The sequence below is a fragment of the Brachycentrus maculatus genome, unplaced genomic scaffold, assembly GCF_059751285.1.
Source record: "Brachycentrus maculatus isolate JH-2025_06_01 unplaced genomic scaffold, ASM5975128v1 h1tg000005l, whole genome shotgun sequence".
NCBI lineage: Eukaryota > Metazoa > Arthropoda > Insecta > Trichoptera > Brachycentridae > Brachycentrus > Brachycentrus maculatus.
The window spans coordinates 1851782-1879322 of NW_028280760.1; the positions used below are offsets into that span (position 1 = coordinate 1851782).

Genomic DNA, 27541 nt, shown 5'->3' on the forward strand with positions numbered 1-27541 from the left:
TAAGCAAAATTTTCAATGGCGTTAAATGTTACCTGGGTTTAAAGAAAATTATGTTAAGGGCTATTGATTATCCCGGCTAAAGGATTTCCTTCTTAGTTCCAGGATGGGTAATATCCCTGTATTTTTGTGTGAACTCACCCTGTAACGTGGTGTATGTCTACGAGTATATGGAAACTCTCAAGTGTCTACCAAAAATTATCTCAAAGTGTCGAAACAATAAATCAAATTTATCATTTAACACGTAGGTAGTATTTGGACTTCTCGGTATAAGGTCATCCGGTGGGGATTCAAAAGTTTAGGGTGATACGCGTGGAAAGAATAAAAATAGATTTTTTACTTTGTGTATTTATGTAGTTGGGTAGACGCTCGACATCGAAACTGGCGTCGCGGGAGAAAATGTAAAATACTACTACTAATAATAATAATAATAAAACCCTTATCCGCACCCCTATGGTGCATAGGGCACTGCTTCATATGAACACAGTGTTATCTTGATCGTTTACACACGAAGGAAAGGTGATCAGCCCTCCGCTTCAGGTACCAGTCCAGGGTAATATTGAATAAATATTACAGTGAAAAAATCACTTATATTTATTTGACCCTCCTGGGAATCGAACCCGGGACCTCCAGAACGGTAGCCGAGCGTGCTGACCATTACACTACAGAGGCGGACGAATAAATAAAGAAATACTACTACTACATATCATTATATTCCAAGAATTTGAGTAGTGTGGTTGTCAATAATGGGTAGAATTGGTGAATGTTACACGTGTGTAAAGTGATCACTTAAACCAGCCTATGTCGGTCGTCAGCCCCGTAAATGCCCAGACTTCCATATTCTTCTTCATTTTTGATGAGATGTCAAAAAATACTGCTATTTTCATACCGTTTCACTGCAGAAACGATAGGTAGAAAGGACAGAACGCCACATTCGTCTGTCCTGACATACACTCGTAGTTTCCTCTGGATCTATACATCTAGTTCTAAATGCTCTCCGGTTAAAACAATTTTGAAACGACCACATTTTAGGTCCTAGTTGATTAAATATTTATTTGCTGTTCTCTTTCTGTTCTCCCAATCGAATATGAATTTACACTGTATCAGCCATATTAATTTTAGCCTGACATTCATGTTCAACTTCTATACATTTGTCCTCAGGACTTATATATTTATTTGAAAATTTAAATAAACATAATATATGTATTAATGCATTAATCGCAATTATAATGTTTTCTTCATGCGTTCATAAAGATATTTAATTACCTAAAGAGTTTAATAATGTGAAGGTATATCTTCCAATCATCCAAATAATATAAAGTAATGTTTAAAAAAAATATATTGTCATATCTCAGACTTTTTTTAAAGAGCTCAAATTTGATGAATTTTATATTGAACTATTATAGGCGTTGATACGTATTACAGTTATGAAGTATTCTTAATTGTAATAAATAAATGTTCTCAGGAGTGGAAAACTTAAGCTTTTATTACTTTTTAGTCTGAAAATTTTACTTATAAGTTATAACCACCGATATTGACATAAGTGTTACGTAACACACATAGGTAATATATCTATGTGTATTATATTTTACCTATGTGTGTGTTTTACAAACAAGGCCGTTTGAAGGAGAATCACTTTTGTATATACCTAAATGTAAATACTTTTCCAAAGTTTAGGATATGGAGGAACTTTGTTTGTACCTGTTCATACAGTGAAACTCACAGAGTAAATATACCAGAAGAGTAGAAATTCCTAATATTATAAGTGCCATTTAAAAACCTTTAACTCAATAAAAAAATATATCACTTGTTACAGAAACTAATTAAATTTTACGTTTTAATACTTATTGTAGGTTATATTTTATATTTATTTACTAATTTAATTTAAAAATTGTTCAAAACATTTTTTTCATAAATATTATTTCAAAACACTTAACCGTTTTTTTTAAATAATATTATTTAAAAAATCTAACGTAAGCATAGTTTATGCATGGATATATAATATTATACACTTTGGAAAAAGGCTAATTGTAATAATTATAGAACGGAAAAAATATGGAAAAACAAAAACGAACAAAAAAACAGTAAAATTCTTGAAAGGAAAAATGTTAAAATATCAAATATTTTAGATGTACATAAAATAAAAAAATAAAAATGAAACCAAAACGTAAGTATGAATTGGATTTTTTTTACAATAATTTATTCCAAAAATAGCATCCTCTAACCTAACCCCCCTTATAAATTAATTGATGCAATGATTGATCAATTAAAACTTAACTACGAATGTTCAAAATATATATCTATATATATATATATATATATATATATATATATATATATATATATATATATATATATATATATATATATATATATATATATATATATATATATATATATAAATATATATAAATATATATATATATATATATATACATATATTATTATAATAACTAATTTTTTTTTAATAATGACTAAAGTTTATTAATCTATGCACCATTTTTGCTGAATTCGTTGTCAATTCGAAATGAAATTTCACAGGAAAATTTAACAAAACGTACATAGAACATATGGAATTTCTACTCTGTACTTCGGTAGTTCCATCATCAGGAATCAAGGCTACCAAACGGAAATAATGCAGATGAAAACTTTGAAAAGCCGGACAATGGGGGTTGAATAAAGTATCCCTTCCTATTAGGTCATACGGTGACCTTATCGAGGGTGAAGCCATTAATAATAAAAAATATCCCCAGGATAATAAATATTCAAAAAAATATTATCAGGGCAAAACGATTTTTGGAATTTTTAAATATGCAGAATTATTCTGAAAAGGGCTAATATCTTTTTACGGCCTACGCCAGACTCTCATAAATTATATGAAAATAATTGTGTTTAAAATATAACGAATATATTTTTGAAGATATTTCGTTATCTATGTTTTAAATAAACACAATTTCCTTGTAAATACTTTAACTTATAATAATTTCATTTTATGCATTTTTAAATATGATCTTTTTTAAAAAAAAAGAATAAGAATTGTATGTATTATTTTAACACGTAAATAAAAAAATCAAGATGTACAATATTTTTATATCCTTGGTTGTAATGGTTTTGACGAACACTATTGCCTCGATAAATATCGTTTCGGTATTTCTAACTTAAGGTCGAAAAGGGGTGGGCAGAAGACAGATCTCCTGGCTCCGAAATATACGAGATTGGACGGGGATCTGAATTGGAATCGGAACTGGTGTTAATGGCTAAAACCCGCTTTCGTCTCAAAATGTGTGTATATATATATATATATATATATATATATATATATATATATATATATATATATATATATATATATATATATATATATATATATATATATATATATATATATATATTATATATATATATATATATATATATATATATATATATATATATATATTTATATATATATATATATATATATATATATATATATATATATATATATATATATATATATATATATATATATATATGTATATATATATATATATATATATATGTACATATATATATATATATATATATATATATATATATATATATATATATATATATATATATATATATATATATATATATATATATATATATATATATATATATATATATGTGTGTGTGTACATAAAGGTAAACCTCGTTTTCCGCTGGATCGATTTATGCCAAACCACAATTACGTATATTGCTCACTCCTTTCAAGAACGTCATAATTCAAAAATCGTCGATTTTCAGTATATATTATATATCTGAAAATATATATCATATTTTTAACTTAATATTCACCTACTACAGGGCAGAAAGTGTTGTTTTTTCATTTTGAAGAAAAGGTATTGTTTAATTATTTTTTTAAATACACTTAATATTTTTCAAATGGAAAAAAACCTTCAGGTTTTACCTAAAAAGATATGTTGCACGGTAAAAAATTCAATAAGTGGCTTGATATTTATTTTTAAACTTTAAAAACGTTGTCCTGAAAAATCAAGTTTTTTTATTTATGACGTTTTTGAAAGGAGTGAGCGATATGTGTATATACAATACATTACATTGTGTGTATGTTTCCCCCAACTGAGAAGTTCACTCAAGTTTATCCTGCTGAAACTTGTACATAAACTATTTTCCGTATTGTTTGTATCATCTTTATTCAATTTCATTGCAGCCAAGATTCTATTCACTTGTTTCGTTATTTCACTTCCATCGGACGTTTGACATGTTTGACACTCGATAACACAGGAAATGCAGTAAAAGGAAATCCGCTCTGAATCGGATTTTCTTCCAGGAATCCTTTTTCTTTGAGTCATGACGTCACGAGCAGGATGGCGGTGACATGACAAGAATGCATGTCGTAGCAAGGTGACGATAGTACAGTAAAACCTCGATAAAACGGATAAATTGGGGGAGTTAAAGTTTGAATTCATACGATCGCATTTCGACTGCATTCAGTGTACTTTCATCCTTCTTATTTATAATAATTGATTATTAATGGATTACAATATTGCAAAATCTACATTGCAGAACGCCATTGTTTAAAATGGATTTTTTAAATAATATAATGGGTACTTGCCTATAAGTGGCGTCTTCTCTGTCGGGGGAAGTGTTTCTCGAATGGTCATCAGGAAAACAGTCATGGAGAGGAGAGCGCTTATTCCGAGCGTTACCTTTTCACCAGATTCAGACGGTACGTAGAAAACCAGTAGGGCTGAAAGAAATAAAAACAATGATCATTTTAATTAATGTCGCGTCATCGCTTTTCGAAAATAAACTCAAAAATGCAAGAATTAAAATTGTACGAATTTATCATGGATCTCATTTATTTATTGTAAAAATTATTATGTAAGGAATGTGGGTATGTTGTTGACAGTCGTGACAACAACCTCCCGAAATCGTCTGTCAAGCGGTCATTGATTACTTTCTTTTTAAAAGCGGTCACTCATTTAGAGCTTCTATTAATTTATATATTTATATATATATATATATAAATATATATATATATATATATATATATATATATATATATATATATATATATATATATATATATATATATATATATATATATATATATATATATATATATATATATATACACATATGTATATATAAATAAATATAAATATAATAATCTTTTGCTGATATTCTTCGACCACCTGAACCAAAAACATATTACATTTTTCTTCTTGTAATTTTACGGTACATGTATTAATTGTAGTTTGGACATGTGAATAGAATGCCTGAAGAAATGGTAGAAAAACAAATTTGAGGCGAATGCGGCTATTTATAGAAGCAGAGGAAGACCGAGGAAAACTTGGCATGATCACGTATTTCAAATGCTTGAAAATTCTCAGGTCAGGAGTCGGAATAATCGGCGGGTATGCATGAGGAGATGCGTGAATGTGGAATAGGCAATAGATTGTTTGTAAAGACAGATTGGTGTAGCGTTCTATTCTCTATGCCGATCACTGTGGGGAAACTTAAGATTTTTACCATCTGTGCTGTAATCAAAAATAATTTAATATTTTCGTTTATTTGGTGAGTTTTCCACATCGGAGTTTTTTCTCACGAAATTCCATTAGGTTAATATTTATTTCTTTAAACTTTTGTACTTGTTATGCCATATTTCGGGAATATTTTATTATAATATTCGGAACCGCTAAACAAGTATCTCGCGAAAGAAAGTTATTTGATCAAAAACTTACTCTTCCATGAAGACCCTTTTCGTGTATTTAAAAGGAAGCCAGATCTCTGGAAAATTAGTTTTTTAGAGTATTCATATATTGTGAGAACTTTTTTTTCTCCATGTTAAATTCACATTTAGTGGGTCAAAACTAAAATTGTTCATAAATTATGAGAAATTTGTTTTAAACTATGTAAAACTAGATATAAATAACCTATAAACATATGATATAATATTCTCAATATCATTAATATTTAAAGCATTTACTTCGTGGTTAGTCATTTTTAATAATGATTTTTTTTACAAAAATGTTAATAATATTAGTTTATAACCACTCACGGAGATTTTTATGTCTATCGGTTTCGAGACGGTGAGTACTAATATTATTAACATTTTTGGAAAAAAAAAGTAAATATGATATAATAAATTTTACTGAATACTATTCCATTTACTTATATTGTATTGAGTATTTATAATCGATCAATAAATATGCATTAATATTCAATATTAAAAAAAAAACATTAAATTAAAAAATAAAAACGATTACTTTTAGTCTCGTCATATTTTCATTTTTTCGAAACTAAAATCTAACATTTAAACTGTGTCCAAAAGCTTGCTAATAAATTTGGGTTCTCCCATTTAGGAGTTATTTTTACATTTGACATGTCAATATAGATGAAGAAGAAAATAGAAGTTTACACGAGTATAAACTAATCACTTAACCAGCGTATAACAGGTATTAAGCTCTGTAAATACTCAGATTTCCATAATCTTCTTCATCTATGTTGAGATGTCAAATTCTAAATCGCTGAAGTCAAGTGCTATCATGTTCTAGGTCCCGGGTTCGAATCCGGGAGGAAGGGGGAAAAATTAAATGTATGTGATTTTTCGCTCTAATACTCATTAAATATTGCCCTGAACTAATACGTTAAGCGCAGGGTTGATCACCCTTTTTTCGTGTATTTAACAATTAATGTTTATACGATGCAGTGCCCTATGTATATATTTTTTAAATTTTTATTACGAGCATTTATTCGTTGGTGAGTGATTCTAGGTCTTACAAACAAAATACATTGCAACAATAAAAAATATATCACTCACTCCTTTCAAGAACTTCATCAATCAAAAATCGTCAATTTTCAGTTGTGCATGTTTTCGGAATGCCCCGAAAATATACTATTTCCCAGTAAAAGATGCATATTTTTAACTTAATATTTACCAGCTACAGGGCAGAAAGTGTTGTTTTTGCATTTTGGCGTATTAAAGGTATCTTTAAATTATTTTTTTAAATGTACTAAATATTTTTCAAATGGAGAAAAAAGCTTCAGATTTTACCTAAAAACATCTGTTGCACAGTAAAAAGTTCAATAAGTGGCTTGATATTTATTTTTAATACATTTTACTATATTTTTAAACGTTAAAAACGTTCTCCGGAAAAATATATTTTTTTTCATGTACGACGTTCTTGAAAGGAGTGAGCGATATGTAATAGCAGATGAAAATAAGGGCTAGAATGGCCTGGCGTTGAAAACATTATTTCACCTATTCCGTTGATGAGAATGCAGGGCAGAATCAGGTTGAAGACGTAGAACATGGGCCGCCTGCGGAGTTTGATGACGTACGTGATGTCCGGGTAGGGCTCGGGACAGCAGGAGTAGAATACCACATTTTTCTTGGCGTCAAAGCTCACCAGGTCGAACTCCCCGTTGGCCTGGTAGTTACTCATGTCTCCCTCGTCGGATTGTTGGATTAAATCCAGCTGGAATCACCCATCGTAATGTAATATACCTATTTAAGACTGTGACGATCATGATGGAACGATAAACAGTGACAAAGTAGCGATAAAGTTTTTTTGTTAAACAATGAAACAATAAAATAAAAATAAAACATATCGTAGTCGTACAGGAGAAAGTGACCAACTACCAAAACGTAAAATATTCAGGAGGGCCATGTAAGTCACTTTTGCTTGGCAACAAAATATGTAAACATCAATACAGTTAGTCATTTTTACCAAGTCAATATATTATACTTACAACTTTAAAATCCTTTGGGATGTTTTCAGGGCAATATTAAGCTAGTAAGATATCAAACACTCAATGATCACGGTTTTGTAAAAAAATGCACTTGGTCACTTTCTCCTGTATGACTACGATATAAGATTCACCCCTACCTATACTCCATACCAAATAATATTTTTTTATATTTTTAATTTACTTTGTATATTTTTGATTTTAATTATAATATACTTTGTTTAAAAAAATAATTGTAAAACAAACTCCTTCTCTAAACACAAGTATTTACTTTATTAGAGAGGTAGAAACGTGACATTTGAAATGTATTGTATATTTACCAACTATTTTGTATTATTTAAATATGTATTTTGTAAAAAAAATGTAATGTAACGTTTTATTTAGGGTTACCATTCTATTGGCGTTACAGGGAAATTAAATAAAATATACAAGTAGGTCTATTTATTGCATTGAAGTTATTAACTATTATTTTTAACATAACAAAAACAGTCCAAAATTAGCGAATAGATAACGAGAGAATGACTAAGAATGTGAACGGGAATGTGAATGTGATCTTACAGAGAATTAATTTTTAATGCCTCAATGGAAATCACAGAATCTGTAAGCGTCCAGCAGCGCTAGAAGCTGCACTTCTCTTCACGCCCATTTTTTTAAAGAATGCAAAACGTTTTGTTTTTTGTTTTTTTTTAATGTGTATTGAAAAAATATTTTCATATATTTTTGTACTCACTTTTATTTTCAAAACCATTTATTTATAAATGTAAAGAAAACTCGTTGTTTCAATACAAAAACAATGTTTTAAGAAAAAAAAACAATAACGTTAAAGGTTACACGAGTTTAAAAAAATAAAGTGCGGGCTTATGATTACTAAGGCTTGAGGTACTACAAAAACGTATTTTATGAAAGTTGTTCATATTTCATAATCAATAAATATCTCACTATCGAAAGCAACAAATAAGCTAGACAATACGCCTTTCGCATACTGAAATTGAAAGGTACATAAAATATTAATATCGGATATACCATAATATATCTACAGTATTTTTACTTTTCTATACTTCACAAAGTAAACTCCCAAAAGATTGGAAGCAAATAATAACAAGGACCCATCTGCCTTATTCTGAACTCCCAGTTCACTAGTTACGTGGACCTTTTTTGTGTTTTTATTTTAATATTACGTAGGAAGATTTCTTTTCATAAATCTGGTAGGTATTACGTCATCAGTTCTGTGTTACTGCGATGTGACAATATGGAAGCAGGTGCAACCTTATATTACAACTGAAAAATGCAATACGTATAGCTACGTAATAGTGCACCCGTTTCTCGATGAAAGTATAAAATATATCGCTCACTCCTTTGAAGAAAGTCATAAATCAAAAATCGTCAATTTTTAGTTGTGCATGTTTTCGGAATGCCCAGAAAATGTACTATATCCCAGCAACATCGGCATATTTTTAACTTAATATTTACCCGCTACAGGGCAGAAAGTGTTATTTTTGCATTTTGAAGAAAAGGTATTGTTGAATTATTTTTTAAAATAAAGTAGTTATTTTTCAAATAGAGAAAAAACCTTCAGGTTTAACCTAAAAAAATCTGTTGCACAGTAAAAAGTGCAATAAGTGGCTTGATATTTATTTTTAATATATTGTGTTATATTTTAAAACTTTAAAAACGTTCCCCCGAAAAATCAAGTATTTTGATTTATGACGTTCATGAAAGGAGTAGCGATATGTTTATTGATTTGGCGTTTAATTTGTAGAACTCCGTTTTAATTTATGTATTCATTTTTAAATCAGACTCAGATTTTTTGAGTCTAGTAAGTTGTATTTTATTAACAAAAACACATAAAAAATAATATGGTGACAATTGTTTGAAAATGCCATAACTAGGCGAAACTATTGTCACAATATTAATTTTTTATGTGTTTTTGTTAATAAAATACAACTTAGTAGACTAAAAAAATCTGTATTTGATTTCAAAATGAATACATAAAATATATAATATATAACGTAAAATAATTGACTGTATAACGATATTTCTGCTATTTTTTCTTCTTTTATGCTATTTTTGACAATGTTACATAATTTAATGATATCTCAACATTACTTTATTCAACTATTCATTTTACACCCTTCTAGCCATGATTGAATATCCATACCATTAGTTTAATAATTTCAGCGTTCACTTTTTACACCATTAAATTGTATTTGCCTTGAAAAAAGTACATGTTGATACCTAGATGATACCTAGAAAAAGTACATATGGATAACATAGATGATGTTAATAATGGAAGTCTGGATATTCACATGGCCTATGACAGGTCATAAGCCCTGTAAATACCCAGACTATATATATATATATATATATATTGAGATGTCGAAATGTAAAAATAACTCCGAAGTGAAGAAACCCAGATTTTTTAACAAGTATTTTGACAAACCCAAAAATGTAAGGACCCAAAAATAAAAAGGTCTCTGCTTAATAAAAAGCTTTGTAAGACCAGTATAGATGGCTCTCGGAACTCAAACATAAAAAAATCATGAGATTTATGTAGGAGATCCAAAAATTTAAGTGTTGTGATTGTCAATCATGGGTAGAATGGTGAATGTTTCACTCCTTTCAACAACGTCATAAATCAAAAATCGTAAATTTTTTTGTTTTGCATGTTTTCGGAATGCCCAGAAAATGTACTATATCCCAGCAAAAGCGGCATATTTTTTACTTAATATTTAGCCGCTACAGGGCAGAAAGTGTTGTTTTTGTATTTTGAAGAAAAGGTATAGTTTTTTTTTTAATATCCTAAATATTTTTGAAATGGAGAAATAACATTCAGATTTTACCTTAAAAGGTCTGTTGCACAGTAAAAAGTTTAATAAGTGGCTTGATATTTATTTTTAATACATTTTATAATATTTTTAAACTTTAAAAGCGATCTCCTGAAAAATCAAGTTTTTTGATGTATGACATTATAACATGTTATATAACATAACATAAGCCCTATTAAAAAACTTCCATATTATAATATATTCCATACGAATCTGATATGGTTGTGTATATATTAAATGAAGCCTTCAGACGTTTTTCGAACTACATTTTTATTAAATCATCACAATGTCACATTTGAATTTTCCAACTTCGCTGAATGCCCTCGACACCTTCAATCACTCAATATTTTCATAAATTTCCCCAAAAACCTCATCTGACATGCGTTTGAATGAATAAGCCGCACTTCTAAAAGAAAAATTCGTGAGTTTTGAACTCAAAAGAGGGATTTGGCGTACATTTTTACATCTCCCGCGAAATACGAATGTGAAAGGAATTTATTCAAAATCAAAAGCACTTCCTTTCAACATTTCCCTTGAATATGAACTTCCTAAGATGGTATTCGTCACTGAATTCAATCATAACTTGTCGAATATCTTACGTGCATATGCGTAAGTAAATTATTATAATATTTAAAATTAATATTATATTTATATTAAATTATCATATTATTCCACTAGAACTATTCTAGGAAATTTTATTTTTAAAAGGTACCTCATTGGAAAAACAACATTTTAATAAAATATTTTTAATGTGTCCGAATTTTGTGTTCGGCTCTTCTTATGAGTTATTTATATCAAGATTTTTGTGGATATCTCAACACTAATGAAGAGGAATATGGAAGTCTGGGCATTTACAAGGCTAACGATCTATCATAGGCGGGTTTAAGCGATCACTTTATACACGTGTAACATTTACTTTTCCATCAACGATTGACAACCAAATTTACAAATTAAAAAAAAAAAACTTGTTTTGAATACTGAGAAATTTGAGTAGTGTGGTTGTCAATCATGGGTAGAATGGCATATCAAGTAAAAAGTAATTACTTAAACCAGCCTTTGTTTAAGTAATTTTCGTTGAGATATCAATAAATATCTTCACGCAAATAACCTCTTAGTTGAGCTAAACTCAGAATTTGTGAACAATGTTTGGACACTTTGAAAATAATGTGAATAAATAACTTCACTTTATACAAACTTTATTAATTTTTTTCTTCTTGGTTTATTAAATAATTCAGGAAAAATCTTAGGTACATTTCATAAACGTTTCTGCTTAAAAATTAACTTACTTTATATTTAACTATAGATTACTTCCCAATTTTAGTAATGCAATCGCTGATCATGGGTAGAATGGTGAATGTTACACGTGTATAAAGTGATAACTCAAACCAGCCTATTACAAGTCGTAAGCCCTGTGAATACCGAGACTTCCATATTCCTCATTATCTTTATTAAGATATACATAAATAACAATCTTGAATTAAATGAATTTAAAAAAATGTGTTATATTATTGCAGTCAAGGCATTTTTTTCATACCTGGTATCCATCGTAGGTCCACGAAGCCCACTTGAGGGAACATTTCTGGATATCGAATGGGAAGAACTCCACGTTGATGTCGCAGGAAGAACGGTAGATCCCGTGGGTCAGCCATACCACCTGACCCGTGTTGGACACTATCACGTTTGTGTTGATGACTGAAGACGGGTACTGGGGATCCGCGCTGAAACATAAGAACCGTGTGATTTATATATTTAACAACACATTGACGCACAACACATTCTCTCTCCCAGTTTATAACATCAATATGGCGCATTTTAACTCCATATCTAGAATGCAAAGATTGTTTAATAATTTAGAAAACAATGATAAAGTTATCATCGACATTTTTAACAATGGCATTGAGAAATACAAGAGGTCTATTAGGTGAAATCAAATTGAAATAGAATCTTGAATTTTTCACCTTAATTATGTAGCTTAGTTTATACTCAATTAAAATTTTTACTTAAACTGAGTTAATATTTAGACCTGAAGATGGAGGCATGGCTTCCAAAACTAGTTCTCAATGATAAAATAAACTCATGTGGTAAAAAACAAGTGTTATTCTTTTAAAATTTCTAATGTTTATTTAATATTACGCTGAAATGGTCCCTGAAGCGCCTGGATTTCATTGAAGTAACGATCAAGATAACACTGCGTCAATACGATGCAGTGCCCTATGCACCATTGGGTGCCAATAAGGGTAAGAAGAATGTTGATATGTAAAAACTAAAAATAAAAACAAAATTGTAAAAATAACTCCTAAGAGGAAGAACCCAAATTTGTACACACTTAAAATGTTGTATTTATCCATAAATTTTTAATTATAAACTTATACATTTTCTTTCAATATCAAAGTGCCAGTAGAGACCAGACCAGACTTCTGAATTTTAACATTTTATTGGTTTTTCGTAATATTTTAAAGCTTCAAAAAATCTTTTCCGCAATATTCAAAGCAATAAAAATAATAAAGTCAATCTCGTTATCCTCGTCTCCTCTTTTGATTGCATAATTTACATTATTCGATGGTGCTAATGACAGCTTTCCTCATTTCTCTAGTGAAACGAGAGGAATTTTTAATGGAAATTAATCACAAAACCACTGAAAACGTTTCGTTTGTACGTTTAAAATATTTTGGAAATTTGGGAATTTTAAAAGCAGATTCTCCCTCCTTTTTTGTTGGCATTTTAAAAAGCTTTTCAAAAGTTGACCTGTAATTGAAAAATAACATTGATCTGAACTTTGGTATGTTTATGAAGATTTGTTTGAAAAAAAAACATCGAAGACCTTGATGACAAAATTATTTACAAGAAAATGTCAAACCGCATGCATGCCAACGTAAACATATTTTAATCAAATTTTTTTACATCTCATCAAAGATGAAGAAGAATATGGATTCGGATCTCACATACTAATAAAAGAGTTTCTGCTAAATAAAAAGATTCTTTACATCTCACCAATAGATGTCTCTTATTTATAATTATTATAGTTTTATTATATTTTTCTTGACATCTCATCAAAGATGAAGAAGAATATGGAAGTCTGGGCATTTACGGGGCTGACGACCGTCAAGGATGGTTTAAGTGATGACTTTACACACGTGTAACATTCACCAATTCTACCCATTATTGACAACGACACTATTCAAATTCTTGGAAGTTCCAAATAGATGAACCAATTTTGAAACATTGTTCTTGAATCACTAGAATTTCACCAGAGACATCTATTGGTGAGATGAAAAGAAGCTTTTTATTTAGCAGAAACTCTTTTATTAGTATGTGAGATCCAAATCCTGACTTCCATATTCTTCTTCATCTTTGATGAGATGTCAAAAAATAATATGAAAATAACTCCTGTAATTGGAGATAATCCAGATATATTTGGTCACACTCAAAATGTTGAAAATATTTTAATCGTTTGACAGCTGATAATTAAGCATGGACTTGTATTAATACGTCTACTACCATCACACCGTTTCAGCAGAGAGGATGGAACGCCACACTCGTCTGTCCTCATATTCTCATCGTTTCTTCTACATCCATAGTCTTACATGACCTCCAGTTAGGTACCTAGTTTAAGATTTTATTAATTTGGTTGAGCCATATTTTTCCGGCAAGTTTCAAGTTCCTCTGTTGAGGAGCATTTTCCTATGGACGTTAAGAGGCTGTTCTCAGTTGGGGTACCTTCTATTATGTGTTAAACAGGAAGATTATGTGGGAACCTTGCCAACGAAAACAGTTTCTCAAACTTTAATCTGACGTGAACATATCGATACTAGTGCATTTAAAATGGCAGATGACATTTTTGTCGATTACTGTAGAAATACGTTTAGAATTTTATAACGATAAAAAACAACTAAGTACCTTATTAAGCTTTTAAAAAAAAAATAACATCTTGACCGTTTAAAACATCGAGGAAAGGTGATCAGCCCTGCGCTTCAGGTACCAGTTTAGGGTAATATTGAATAAATATTTTGAGAGAATTTATTTTTACCCTCCTGGGAGTCGAACCCGGGACCTCCAGCGCGGTGGCTAAACGTGGAGGAACGTCCATACTATGGAGGCAGACCTCTATACTTAATACTAACCGGTCGAGATTATTATTCAGTTTTACTCGTAATATGGTAAGATGTGAAGTGATAATATGGCAAAGATGTTTTGAGAGCTTTGAAATGAAAGTCACAATGCTTAATAAATTAATAAGTATTATTAATATTTTTAAAATATTAATGAAAAATTCGTCCGCCTCCGTAGTGTAATGGTCAGCATGCTCGGCTACCGTTCTGGAGGTCCCGGGTTCGATTCCCAAGGGGGGTAAAATAAATATTAGTGATTTTTTCACTGTAATATTTATTCAATATTACCATGGACTGGTACCTGATGCGGAGGGCTGATCACCTTTCCTTCACGTGTAAACGATTAAGATAACACTGCGTTAATATGACACAGTGCCCTATGCACCATTGGGGTGCGGATAAGGGTTTTATTTATTATTAATGAAAAATGGATTAATTATACTAATTCATTAAACAAAAAAAAATATACGTACTGTAAATATTCCAGAAAAAAATGATTAACTTTGTTAAAAGTGAAAAATTTAAACGAAAAAAATGTCTCATTATTACAAAGCTACGTTGTTTGAAATTGATACATACCATATATCTCTTAGTGCCAACGTGTTGGCTGTCACTAGCACTGATAAATTAACCAAAAATATTGGCATTTTTATATTTTCACCACGTATTCTATGAATTTGTAATGAAATTCTCGTAAACCCAATATTACACAAAGGCTTTTTGGTGAAAATGTACTGAAATATTACCTTCAACATTAACTTCATTATTATTTAATCAAGATACTCGTACTATAAAGGAAACACGTAGCGAATTATTTTTCTGGTTTCTGAGATAAATCAAATTGCGATTTTTTAAGGACCACACTTAATCTTTTCATAAATTTAAAATACTAGGATATTGTTATACAGTGCACATTTAAGCTGAAAGCATTTACTCTATATTCCTATCTCAATAAATTTGTTCATCTATTTTGAGACATCAATAAAATCCTAATATGTTAAGCAAATACATGAAGTAAAAATCAACATTTGAGAACAAATAATTGGACAAGCTCAAAATATTGTTTTAAAAAATAATACTAGTACTTTTACTTTCTCCAACCAGTTTCGACAAGAACATTGTCATCTTAAGGGATTGTCCACTCTGTCTTCGCAAACATTATTCGCTTCATTGTAACCGCCGATTATTTCGACTCCTGACCCGACCGCTTTTAAGTATTTGACATACCTGATAATGCCAAGTTTTCCTCGATCTTTCTCTGCTTTTTCAACTACGTTCGCCACATATTTTTTACCGTTCTTTCCTCACTCATTCGTTCCACACGTCCAAACATTATCAACGCACCTTTCTTAATTTTTTCATTAACGCTTTCTTTATTTCACCGTTCGAACATCTATCATATATCACTCCTTTCAACAACGTCATATATCATCAAACTTGATTTTTCAGGAGATTGTTTTTTAAGTTTAAAAATAAAGTAAAATGCATTAAAAATAAATATCAAGCCACTTATTGGAATTTTTACTGTGCAATAGATCTTTTTAGGTAAAACCTGAGTGTTTTTTCTCCATTTGAAAAATATTAGTATATTTAAAAAAAATTTAAAATACATTTTCTTCAAAATGCAAAACAACACTTTCTGCCCTGTAGCGGGTAAATATTAAGTTTAAAATATGCCGATTTTGCTGGGATATAGTACATTTTCTGGGCATTAAAAAAACACGCACAACTGACAATTTAAGATTTTTGATATGACATTGTTGAAAGGAGTGAGTGATATATAAATATGCAGGGAAGCGGGTAATGGTTAGTTAGTTAGTAAATATTAAATAATATTCTGCAGATCCGTTTTTATCTATCCTTGTAAAATATCTCGAACATACAAATATAACGGGCTGTGTTTCCCAACAAGTTGAGCCACTAAACCAGATTCTTAAAATATTGTAAGTCGTAAAAAAGCGTTCACAAACTTTTGCGAAACAAGAATAAACCTTCTGTTCCCGTAAGAGAAAAAAAGTTTCAAAAAGAAAAACATACCCTTTTAATTGAATTCTTGGGAAGAGTTTTCAGGTGATTCTGAGACTCAATAGGCGGTAGTAAGTTTACTAATTTAGTTAGTTGCGATGTTGTTTTTCTAAGTTATAAACCTTATATCACGAAACCATTTTTCAAGGAAGTTTAGTGCTACCATTTTTTTTTCTTAAATTGGCATATCATTTTTTGCTTTTAACAGTACCTACAGCGAAATTAACATAATAAGTAAAGCAATAAAAACTAACAAAAATATGAATATATATATCATCCAGTGTCTGATAATAACAAAAAATACATACTAAAAATGTAAATAATATAAACATCTTTCTTAAATTTATGGAAACGTTTTTTGACACGCGTCGTGGGCCAAATTTACGAAACTCGATAAAAATTTTTTTTGTCAATATATGACCGGATATCTGTAATAAATATTAAATCGGTCGATGTGACCGTACGGTATTGTAACAGAGGTAATTACATGTAGTATATATTATTATGATTTAATCAAAAAAAATCCACACAGCCACAACGATAAAAAAACATATATCACTACTGTATAGAACTAATTCCTTATATTAATTTAAAAAAAAAAAAACAAGGAAAGAAATTATGTTAATTAAAATAATATGTGTAAAATTAGGAACAAGGATAAAAAAGTTCAAACATCAAAAAGAAAAAGAAAAACTGGAAATGTTTTAGTAGAGTGAATAATTTGTCCATTGAATTTATTTTATACGAGAAGAAATTAATATTTATAAGATAAACTTATAAGATACACTGCGCGAGAAGCAACACGCGTTGTCCGAGCACATATTTCTTTTTCATTATTTCAACTCCTTGCCTTTCCTTGCCCCTCCCCCCAATTAGACCGTAATATCGAGGTTTCACCATACTCACTTGTTGTACAGAATGATGTCAGGTCTCCAGACCCTGAGGTATGGCATCCGGATGACGGTGATGCCGGAAAACTCTGAAGCGTTCCACTTGAGATGGTGATCAATCCAGGTCTGAGTGATCCAACAGTTGGTCGTTAGAATCTGGTTCTTTTCATCCTGTTATCAAATTAAAACTTATTTATTAGATTCAAGTTTTGTACTGACATTGGAATTGGAACTGCATTTTATGTATAATATACAAATAATATAATTTATAATAAAATAACGATTAAACATATTTTTCAACATTTATTTTATTTGACCAGTTACTGAATTTTGTCGTTACCAACATCATTGGATATCGGTCTGTAAATAAATGTAGAAATGTGTCATAGAAAATGTATGTGGAAAAAATGTATAGTCGTAATTTAGTTATATTAAATTAAAACTTATTAATAAAAATATGTTGTTAATAACCTAGTGTTAGGAAGAAACTAACTGTCATTAATTTAGTGATGGGTTTAAAAAACAGTCACTTCTTTAGTGCTAGGTTTAAAACAATATTCATTACATACTGCTGAGTATAAGATAATAGTCACAACCTAGTGTCAATTATAAAATAACAGTCACTATTTTAGTACTAGGTTTAAAACAAAAGTCGGTACATAGTCCTGGCTATAAGATACTTGTCATAACTTAGTGTTAATAGTGCTGGGTAAGGGATAATAGTAATAACTTAAGTATGAAATAACAGTCGTTACTTAAGAGCTAGGTTTAAAAAAACACTCATTACATGGTACTTGGTTTAAGATAAAAGTCATAACCTAGCGCTAACTAACCATCACGCCGCCTCCCTCGAATGGCTAGGCAGAGAGAACAGAACGCCACACCACTCTGTCCTTGCAAACATTCTTCGCCTCTTCCACGTTCATGCTTCTTCTCATACATACCCGCCGATTATTTCCACTCCTAACCTCTGACCGCTTTCAAGTATTCGACATACCTTTATGTTTATAATGTACACATCGCTCACTCCTTTAAAGAACGTCATAAATCAAAAAACTTGATTTTTCAGGAGAACGTTTTTAAAGTTTAAAAATATAATACAATGTATTAAAAATAAATATCAAGCCACTTATTGAACTTTTTACTGTGCAACAGATCTTTTTAGGTAAAACATGAAGGTTTTTTTTACGTTTGAAAAATATTTAGTATATTTAAAACAATAATTAAACGATACCTTTTCATCAAAATGCAAGAACAACACTTTCTGCCCTGTAGTGAGTAAATTTTAAGTTTAAAAAATGCCTCTTTTGCTGGGATATATTATATTTACTGGGCATTCTGAAAACATGCACGACTGAAAATTGACGATTTTTGATTTATGACGTTCTTGAAAGGAGTGAGCGACATGAGAACGAAACAGAAATTTATCAAACCACCTGTGAAATATACATATTTACTACCAAGGGCTTAGAATGAAATTTTGTTTAAAGACGGAATAATGCTTTATCTGGTATTGTATAAAATAAAACAGTTTCTATTCTGAAACTGCTCAAAGTAAGTTGTAGGACTGCAAAGGTTTGCAAATTGGTTTTCGCCTGGTGAAATTCGAAAAAAGGCCTTAATTTAAAACGTACGAAGCGGGTCCGTTCTCCATATAGTTGAGTGTAGTTTAATCTGCGTCCGACCATTGTGCTGCAGGCTTCATTATGCACGCTGGATGATAATCCGAGGGTGCATACAAGGCACATTACATGCGGCATACGAGAATACGAGCTACTGTATCGGTACATGATTCGAGGAGCTCGTTAAAGGGAAACATTGCAAACTTCGTTTTATCGTTGATTGGTGCATGTTTGTCAAATATGTACCACATTTTTTAAGTGAATCTTTCGAATCAATAATCGATAATTAGACGAAAATTGATTTGAGTGAAATTTCAAGGGCGCGTCACGTTTATTAGACACATTTCGTTACATGCGGGATTCGAGAATACGAGCTACTATATCGGTACATGATTCGTGGAAATTGTCAAAGGGAAACATTGCAAACTTCGTTTTATCGTTGTTTGGTGCTCATTTGTCAAATATGTACCACATTTTTTTAAAGTGAATTTTTCTATTCGATAGTCGAAACTGGACGAGAATTGATTTGAGTGAAATTTCAAGGACGCGTCACGTTTATTAGGCAGCTTTCGTTACTCGAGAGAGAAGAAAGAGAGCTATACACTCTTAAAAATTAAATTCATGTAACAAAAAAATCATATTTAAATATATATGAAGAAGAATATGGAAGTCTAAGTATTTAGAGGGCTTACGACCCGTCATAGACTGGTTAAGTGATCACTTTACACACGTGCAATATTCACTATTCTACCTAGGATTGAAAACCATACTACTTTAATTTTTTAACTTCCTACATATGTATGTATATAATTAATCTCATGACACCGTAAATGTGAGTTCACCGGAGCCATCTATGTTGGATTAAGAAAGCTTTTATTTATTGGATTCTTATATTTGGATATTTTTACATACTAGGAAACGCCTAAAAATATGATTTTCAATTTTACATTTTGAATGTGTCCAAATACTTGTTCTCAAATCTGGGTTTCTATATTTAGGGAGTTACATACAGATAATAAAAACAAAATTAAACAATTTCATTCATTGATTCGGCAGTCACTTTGTGGCAAAATCTATCAATTTTTAATTTAAGTTTTACTTAGTAAATACCTCTATTGGGAACATAGACAATAGGCAAATGACTAAAGCCTGCCCCCTATTGTCTATTTTCCCACTGATAAGAAATACAAATAATAATAAAAATATAATAAATAAATAAAAATAAGAAAAAGCTCCTACCCCCTCTTCAACCTTCAAAGTAAGTCCCGAAGACCCAACTATAAAATTTAGAATTAGCTTCACGTACGGTGTTTGAAAATGATGCGGAATCCATCGAAACACGCGTCACAGTAGATTTTAAGAAATAGTGATATTTACTATGTAAAACATTAATTAAAAATGGATATATTTTATCACAAAGTTACTGCCGAATCAATTAAGATGAAGATGTATCTAAAATAAAAATAAAAAGGTTCTTATTTTTCTTCAATCGACAATTCATCAAGTAATATTTGAAAATTTTAAAACTAATTTAATGTTCTCTTATCGTCTTTATTCACTATATTTACAATATTTCCATGTATTTGTTTGTGTGTGTAAGTATAAGGAGATCATGAATGTAGGAGGGTTGTATGTATAAGGAGATCATGAATGTAGAAAAGGCAAAGATTGTTTGCAAAGACCGATTGGTGTGGGATTCTATTCTCTCTACCTACCCTGTGGGGAAGCAGAGAGATTTATAATTTAAAAAAAATTAAACAATGTGATTTAATTTGTATTCCAAATTCACAATAAATTAAGTGTGGGCGTGGGTGAATTTCCACATGTCGGGGTGTTAAATTGATAATGGGGGAAATAGCGGTTCAGTCAAAATTACTTGTGATAAATGACCACTTTTCAGGTTTTCAGTGAGCGAAATTATGGTATTAAGTTTCTGTTTTGAATGTAGCTCCACGATTTATGTACAATCCAACAGATACGCGTATTAGTAATTTTTACAGCATTTTACAAACTTTGCAATCTTTAAAACACCAAAATTTTCTATAGACATTATATAACGAAAATAAAAAACTCTTCAAATGCTTTCTTATTTTCTGTGTGTGTGTATATATATATATATATATATATATATACATATATATATATATATATATATATATATATATATATATATATATATATATATATATATATATATATATATATATATATATATATATATTTATATTTATATATATATATATATATATATATATATATAGTATATATATATATATATATATATATATATATATATATATATATATTTATATATATATATACATATCGCTCACTCCTTTCAAGAACGTCATAAATCAAAAATCGTCAATTTTCAGTTGTGCATGTTTTCGGAATCCCCAGAAAATTTACTATATCCCAGCAAAAGCGGCATGTTTTTAACATAATATTTACCCGCTATTGTTTAATTACTTTTTTAAATATGGTAAATATTTTTCAAATGGAGAAAAAACCTTCAGGTTTTACCTAAAAAGATCTGTTGCACAGTAAAAAGTTCAGTAAGTGGCTTGATATTTATTTTTATTGCATTGTATTATATTTCAAAACTTTAAAAACGTTCTACTGAAAAATCAAGTTTTGTGATTTATGACGTTCTTGAAAGGAGTGAGCGATACGTGTAGCTATGTTATATTATGATAGTTATAAGTGAAAGGCACTCGAAGTTTCATACCCGTGCTCATATAAGCTTATGTAACTTGGACACTTATTTTTTAGAGGAAACAACGTTCTACTTAAAAACGTTCTACTGAAAAATCAAGTTTTGTGATTTATGACGTTCTTGAAAGGAGTGAGCGATACGTGTAGCTATGTTATATTATGATAGTTATAAGTGAAAGGCACTCGAAGTTTCATACCCGTACATAAATATATATATATATATATATATATATATATATATATATATATATATATATATATATATATATATATATATATATATATATATATATATATATATATATATATATATATATATATATATATACATATATATATATATATATATATATATATATATATATATATATATATATATATATATATATATATATATATATAAATATAATATATATATATATAAATATTTATAAATATTTTTACATACAAACCAACACATATGTATCTTCATCGATTCTAGAATTGAATGACGATTATAAAATGTGTTACTCACGATAATAAAGAAATGTTTTTTTGAAGCAAAAAATATAAACTGATTTGAAAGGCCTTAGATATTTGAATTTATTCAAATTGAATCAAAATAAACCTCCAACTTTAAAACGAGGATACAAAAGTCCTTTCGCTTTTCAAGCCCTATACAAAAGTCCACAGGAGTCGTAACGATTTTCTAATCACTCAGACTTTCAATCGTATTTTTCTATTTGTGCGGTATTTTCCCGAATCCAATTTGCAAGCCGCGCTTGACTCGAATTACCATGTTCCTGAGCTATACCCAACCCCTAACCGCCCATTTTACTAAGCCTTATTCCGAAACCATTTCGCTACCGTTTTTCTTCTTCCCTCATGTATGTGTAATGCGACCTGCACCGTGCACAGCCTTCATTGTGAAACATTTTACATACTTTGCATCAGAAGTCAAGCGTTTCACTCATTAAACTATGGGTTTGTTACTCCGTTCTTCTTTAAGCGTATTGATGTTCGAATTATAAGTATATTCTATAAAAGTTGTTAAAAATTATATTTTTTGTTGTTGTTGTTTGTCTTTGTGTTTTTTGCTGACAAAAAAATACACAGAAGCTCAAATGTACACAACGATCCATGGAAAAATCCATGCTTGGTAAAAGCCTAAGAGATAAAATGAGAAATTAGGAGCAGAACCAGAATAGCGGATGTCATGGATCGCGAAGCAAGACTCAAGTGGCAATGGGCAGGACACGTTATAAGACAAGACCCCTATGATGTTAAGACCTTGGGAGAATATAAGAGGCGTCGGGAGACCTCAAAAAATAATATCAATTAATATTCCCGTTACTGATAACCCAAATAAATAATAATAATAATAATAATAAAACCCTTACCGCACCCCAATGGTGCATAGGGCACTGCTTCATATAAACGCAGTGTTATCTCGATCGATTACACATGAAGGAAAGGTGATCAGCCCTCCACTTCAGGTACCAGTCCAGTGTAATATTGAATAAATATTAGAGTGAAAAAATCACTTATTTATTAAACCCCCCTGGGAATCGAACCCGGGACCTCCAGAACGGTAGCCGAGCATGCTGACTATTACACTACGGAGGCGGACAAAAGCTAAATAAATACAAACGTGAAAACCATCACTGAGTTCCTAGAAGTGCCCCAGTTTGGGCAGTGATAGGAATGAGTAGCAAGTTAGTACTTAGAGAGATGGAATTTTGCCGTACCCGGAAATCATAGATTAACTGGATTTTTTGCCTATCATTTGTCTGAAAATCATATGTGAGTGTGGGTGTACCAACTATTACAGTATATTTAGTAAACTATACAGCAAGCAAATAGGCATATGTCTAGTTTTGCTTTATTTAAGTGGCCACTGTTAAACCGTGTCAGACTCAGTACTCGTACTAGACGTTCCCATTGTTTTTGACTTAGTCCGTTTCTGCGGCTTCTCTTTTATGAACTCTGCTTTGTAGCAATACGTCTACATTTGCGCTAGGTGTGCAGTTGAAAACCAAAAACTTTATAAAACAAAATTAGAACTTTGTTTTTAACCACTTTTATTTTTGGTACTTTTTCCGACCGGCTTCGACAAGAATCTTGTCATCTTCAGGGGTGGACACGTACTCAATCAACGGTGTTTTAAAATCAATACGGGGTTTGAAAATAATGTGTAATGCATCGAAATACGTGTCACAGTGGATTTAAAGAAATAGTGGTATTTACTAAATAAAACTAGTAAAAATTTTTAAAAAATGTTTTTTTAAATATGCCACAAAGTGTCAGTATACATTTTTTTTTACTTTAAAAAATATAAAAGATAACTTGTTATTTGTTTACGTTGAAAAATACGTAGTTGAAATGTCGGAACGTTAATTTCGATATATTACCTACGTGTCCTAAATAAAAGCCTGAGTATTAAGGCTTATGTATTCGGGGAAAAAGTTCAATAAATCTTGCACTGTATAATTCGGTAAAGCTTTTTTATTTTATAGAAAACAAACAATCGCAATCGGTTCTAACGCACATAATATTTATTTGCCGTATTTTCGGCATTGATTAAACACTTAAGTGGCGAAAAAAATACTTTTTCTAATCCTCTTCAACTGATTTGTAGTATGGGGTTGTTTTTCCACTCTTTTTTCTTTGTTAACCTCGCTGGATAGCCTCCCCATCCCTTGCTACATCATAACAATGGGATTACACCAGTTTATAATTCGAGAACCCTTCTCGTCAGTGTAGGAAACGTATGTGCATGACCTAATTTTTTACACAAATATTCAATGTATTCATGATTAAAATGTTATACATTAATTTTGATATCCCTAATGTTTTTTTTTCAAACATTTATTTGTTATAATTAAAATGAAACTTTCTTTTAAAATTACAATAAATATTTCTATATATTTATATAAAATGTTATATATATTTATATAATGTCTTAGCTTCGAAACCGGTAGACTTTATAATTATATTATAATAAAATATTTATAGTGATTTGATAACAAAGTTTCATTTAAATTATATAACGGAAAATCACAAAGTTAGTGCTTCAAATATAAATTATATTTATTAGTTGCCTAAAAAAATTCTCTCTGTCTGTAATGTACAACAATTTATGGCATATTCCTATCTCAAATGTTGTAAATATTATATAGCTGATTATAAGCTTCATAATAAATTTAAGCTTAGTAAAAAATGTTAAATAATTAGGAAAAGACCTTGGATAAATTTAAAAAATAAGGGTCTCTGCTGAAAAAAAAGCTCACTCAAATCAAACAAAGATGCTGTTGCGAACTCATACACACGTGTGAATTATATAATCGGTCTCGGAGCGTCGAGTGGGCGGAAAACCTTAATAAAAACATTGCAACTTAATAAAAAGTTTATAGATACTGCTCATTATTATTTAATGAAGTCTAAGGATGATAAATATATGTATATATTGGTGTCATCATAGTTTTTGGATTCTCAGCCTTACATTAAGAGTGTACTATCAAAAATACAAAATGAGTACGCGAACGGCTGCGTGAAAAGTAACACGAGTTGTCCGCGCACATTTTTTTAGAGAACATGTTGAAATTTGGCGAAAAAATATATTCAATAATTTTTTTAACTCCTTTCATTTCAATAAATCTTTCCTTTTCAAAACCATATTTATTTCTAAGAAAAACCTATTATTTCAATACAAAAACGGTGTTTTAAGCAAAAAAATGCAATTACGTTTAATGTTACCTGGGTTTAACGAAAATTATGTTGCGGACTATTGATTATCCCGCTTTAAGGAATTAAAACGTTTACTTACTGAAACGCAATAGCCAAGATATGTTCAAAAAGTGATTTGGTAATAGATTTATGGAAGAAAATAATAAAGAATTGTAATGCCTCGTAAGCCGCCATGAGTCGATAGTGAGTCTGCAGTTATATTTCTGAGATCGGCTTACTTTTAATGGAGTCTTGGGGCTTCACACTTGAATGGTTAGCGGAGTCCTATTTATAGCTACAGATGGGAGAACTCTCCCACAAGAGGTAAGGACACGAGACATGAGACACGACACACAGAATACAGAACCCTTTTCAATGTTATACTTTTTTAGAGATCAGACAAAAGGTATTTGTTTTTTAAAGGTATCTCTCAACTTGATATGAAATATGTATCGTTTTCCCCTTTTTTTATGAAAGAAGATGGAAGTCTGAGCATCAAAACAGGCGCCCTGGCGTAGTTGGGTAGACGCTCGACTGCGAAACTGGCGTCGTGTGCTCGATTCCCGCCCATTAGAAAATAAATTCAAGAAAAAAATATTTACAATTGGTCTGGGTGTTTGTGATGTATTTTTCATATTCATCTTCCCTATTCTTACTATCCTACTTGCAGACAAGCCTCTAAATATAGATGCTTTGGGGATTGTTCTTTCAAAAAAACAAAAAAAATACCAGGGCACACGACGTGGCATTTGGCTGGCTTGAGCTATCACTATATACACTTGTGTAACGTTAACTAACGTTACAAATACTTCTCTAAGTCCTTAACTGATAGCGCAATAATCAGTCATTTATTACAAATGTATCGAAAACCTTACCGGTATATGGAAGGATCTAAGACCATTGCAAATATACAGGTTTCAAGAATAAATGCAATATGGATGTTCAGTAATGGGCAGAATGGTCAACGTTACACAAGTGTATAAAGTGATCGCTTAAGCCAGCCAAATGCCAGGTCATAAGCCCTGGGGGATGCCTAGACTTATGTACATATTATTCTTCGTCTATTTTGAGATGCCAAAAATGTTATTCAATATTACCTGAATTGCAAGACTGACCTTGCTATCGTATTAATTAATGATAATTAACGAACAACTCTAAATTGCACCAATATGATACAGTGCCCTATGCACCATCGGGTACAGATGAGGGTAAATGAAGAAAAACTGACTTAAAATGAGAGCGTTCAGTCTCCTTATTTGTACATTTTTAAAAGCCTTTCTACTTAAAAATAATTAATTTACCTCAAAACTAAGACACATACTTAAAGGGATTTGCAAACTTATTAAAATTTTACGTAATAAATTAACGGCGGGAAATTTAACAAGCACCTAAATTATTTTTTGCTATTAGAGTTATGCGTTTATAAAATTGATATATTACGGATAATAGGAATTTATTTACTCGAAATTCTGTTTCGAAAGATATTAATTACATTTTTAAATTTATTTCTTGATTGTTTTTCGCAGATATGTACTTTGTGGCTCATTTTATAAACTTTATAAAATAAAACAACTTTGTTTAAACACTTTTTATTGGTACACTTTATCCAACCGGTTTTGACAAGAACCTTGTCATCATCAGGGTTTATGTACTAAATTCTAAAACATTGAAATACTCATAGTTAATTACCCTTCCCTTACCAAAACTTCCACGCACTCCGTACACCGTATGAAAATACGATTTAAAAAATATGATTTAAAAAACTCCTAAATGTTGTTTTTACTGTGCATTGAGTAGCGAATACATCAACTCCGAATGACAACTTGTCACAAGTTGTTGGAGTTTACATTTATTGATTTATCTATACATCACTTAACAATACAGTGATCCCCCCTATAACGTTGAAATAGGTT

The 27541-nt window shown here is 30.3% G+C and overlaps 1 protein-coding gene across 1 annotated transcript in view; it reads right to left on the bottom strand.

Moving 5' to 3' along the window:
• LOC148313818 (neuronal acetylcholine receptor subunit alpha-10-like) overlaps window positions 1–27541 on the bottom strand; it is a 59880-nt gene that overhangs the window by 11250 nt on the left and 21089 nt on the right. The window contains exons 3-6 of the mRNA XM_088256878.1: window positions 17603–17757; window positions 12097–12280; window positions 7250–7466; window positions 4598–4732 (exon numbers count right to left, since the gene is read on the bottom strand). Coding sequence (XP_088113004.1) covers window positions 4598–4732; window positions 7250–7466; window positions 12097–12280; window positions 17603–17757 — 691 coding nt within the window. The remainder of the gene's footprint in view (window positions 1–4597; window positions 4733–7249; window positions 7467–12096; window positions 12281–17602; window positions 17758–27541) is intronic.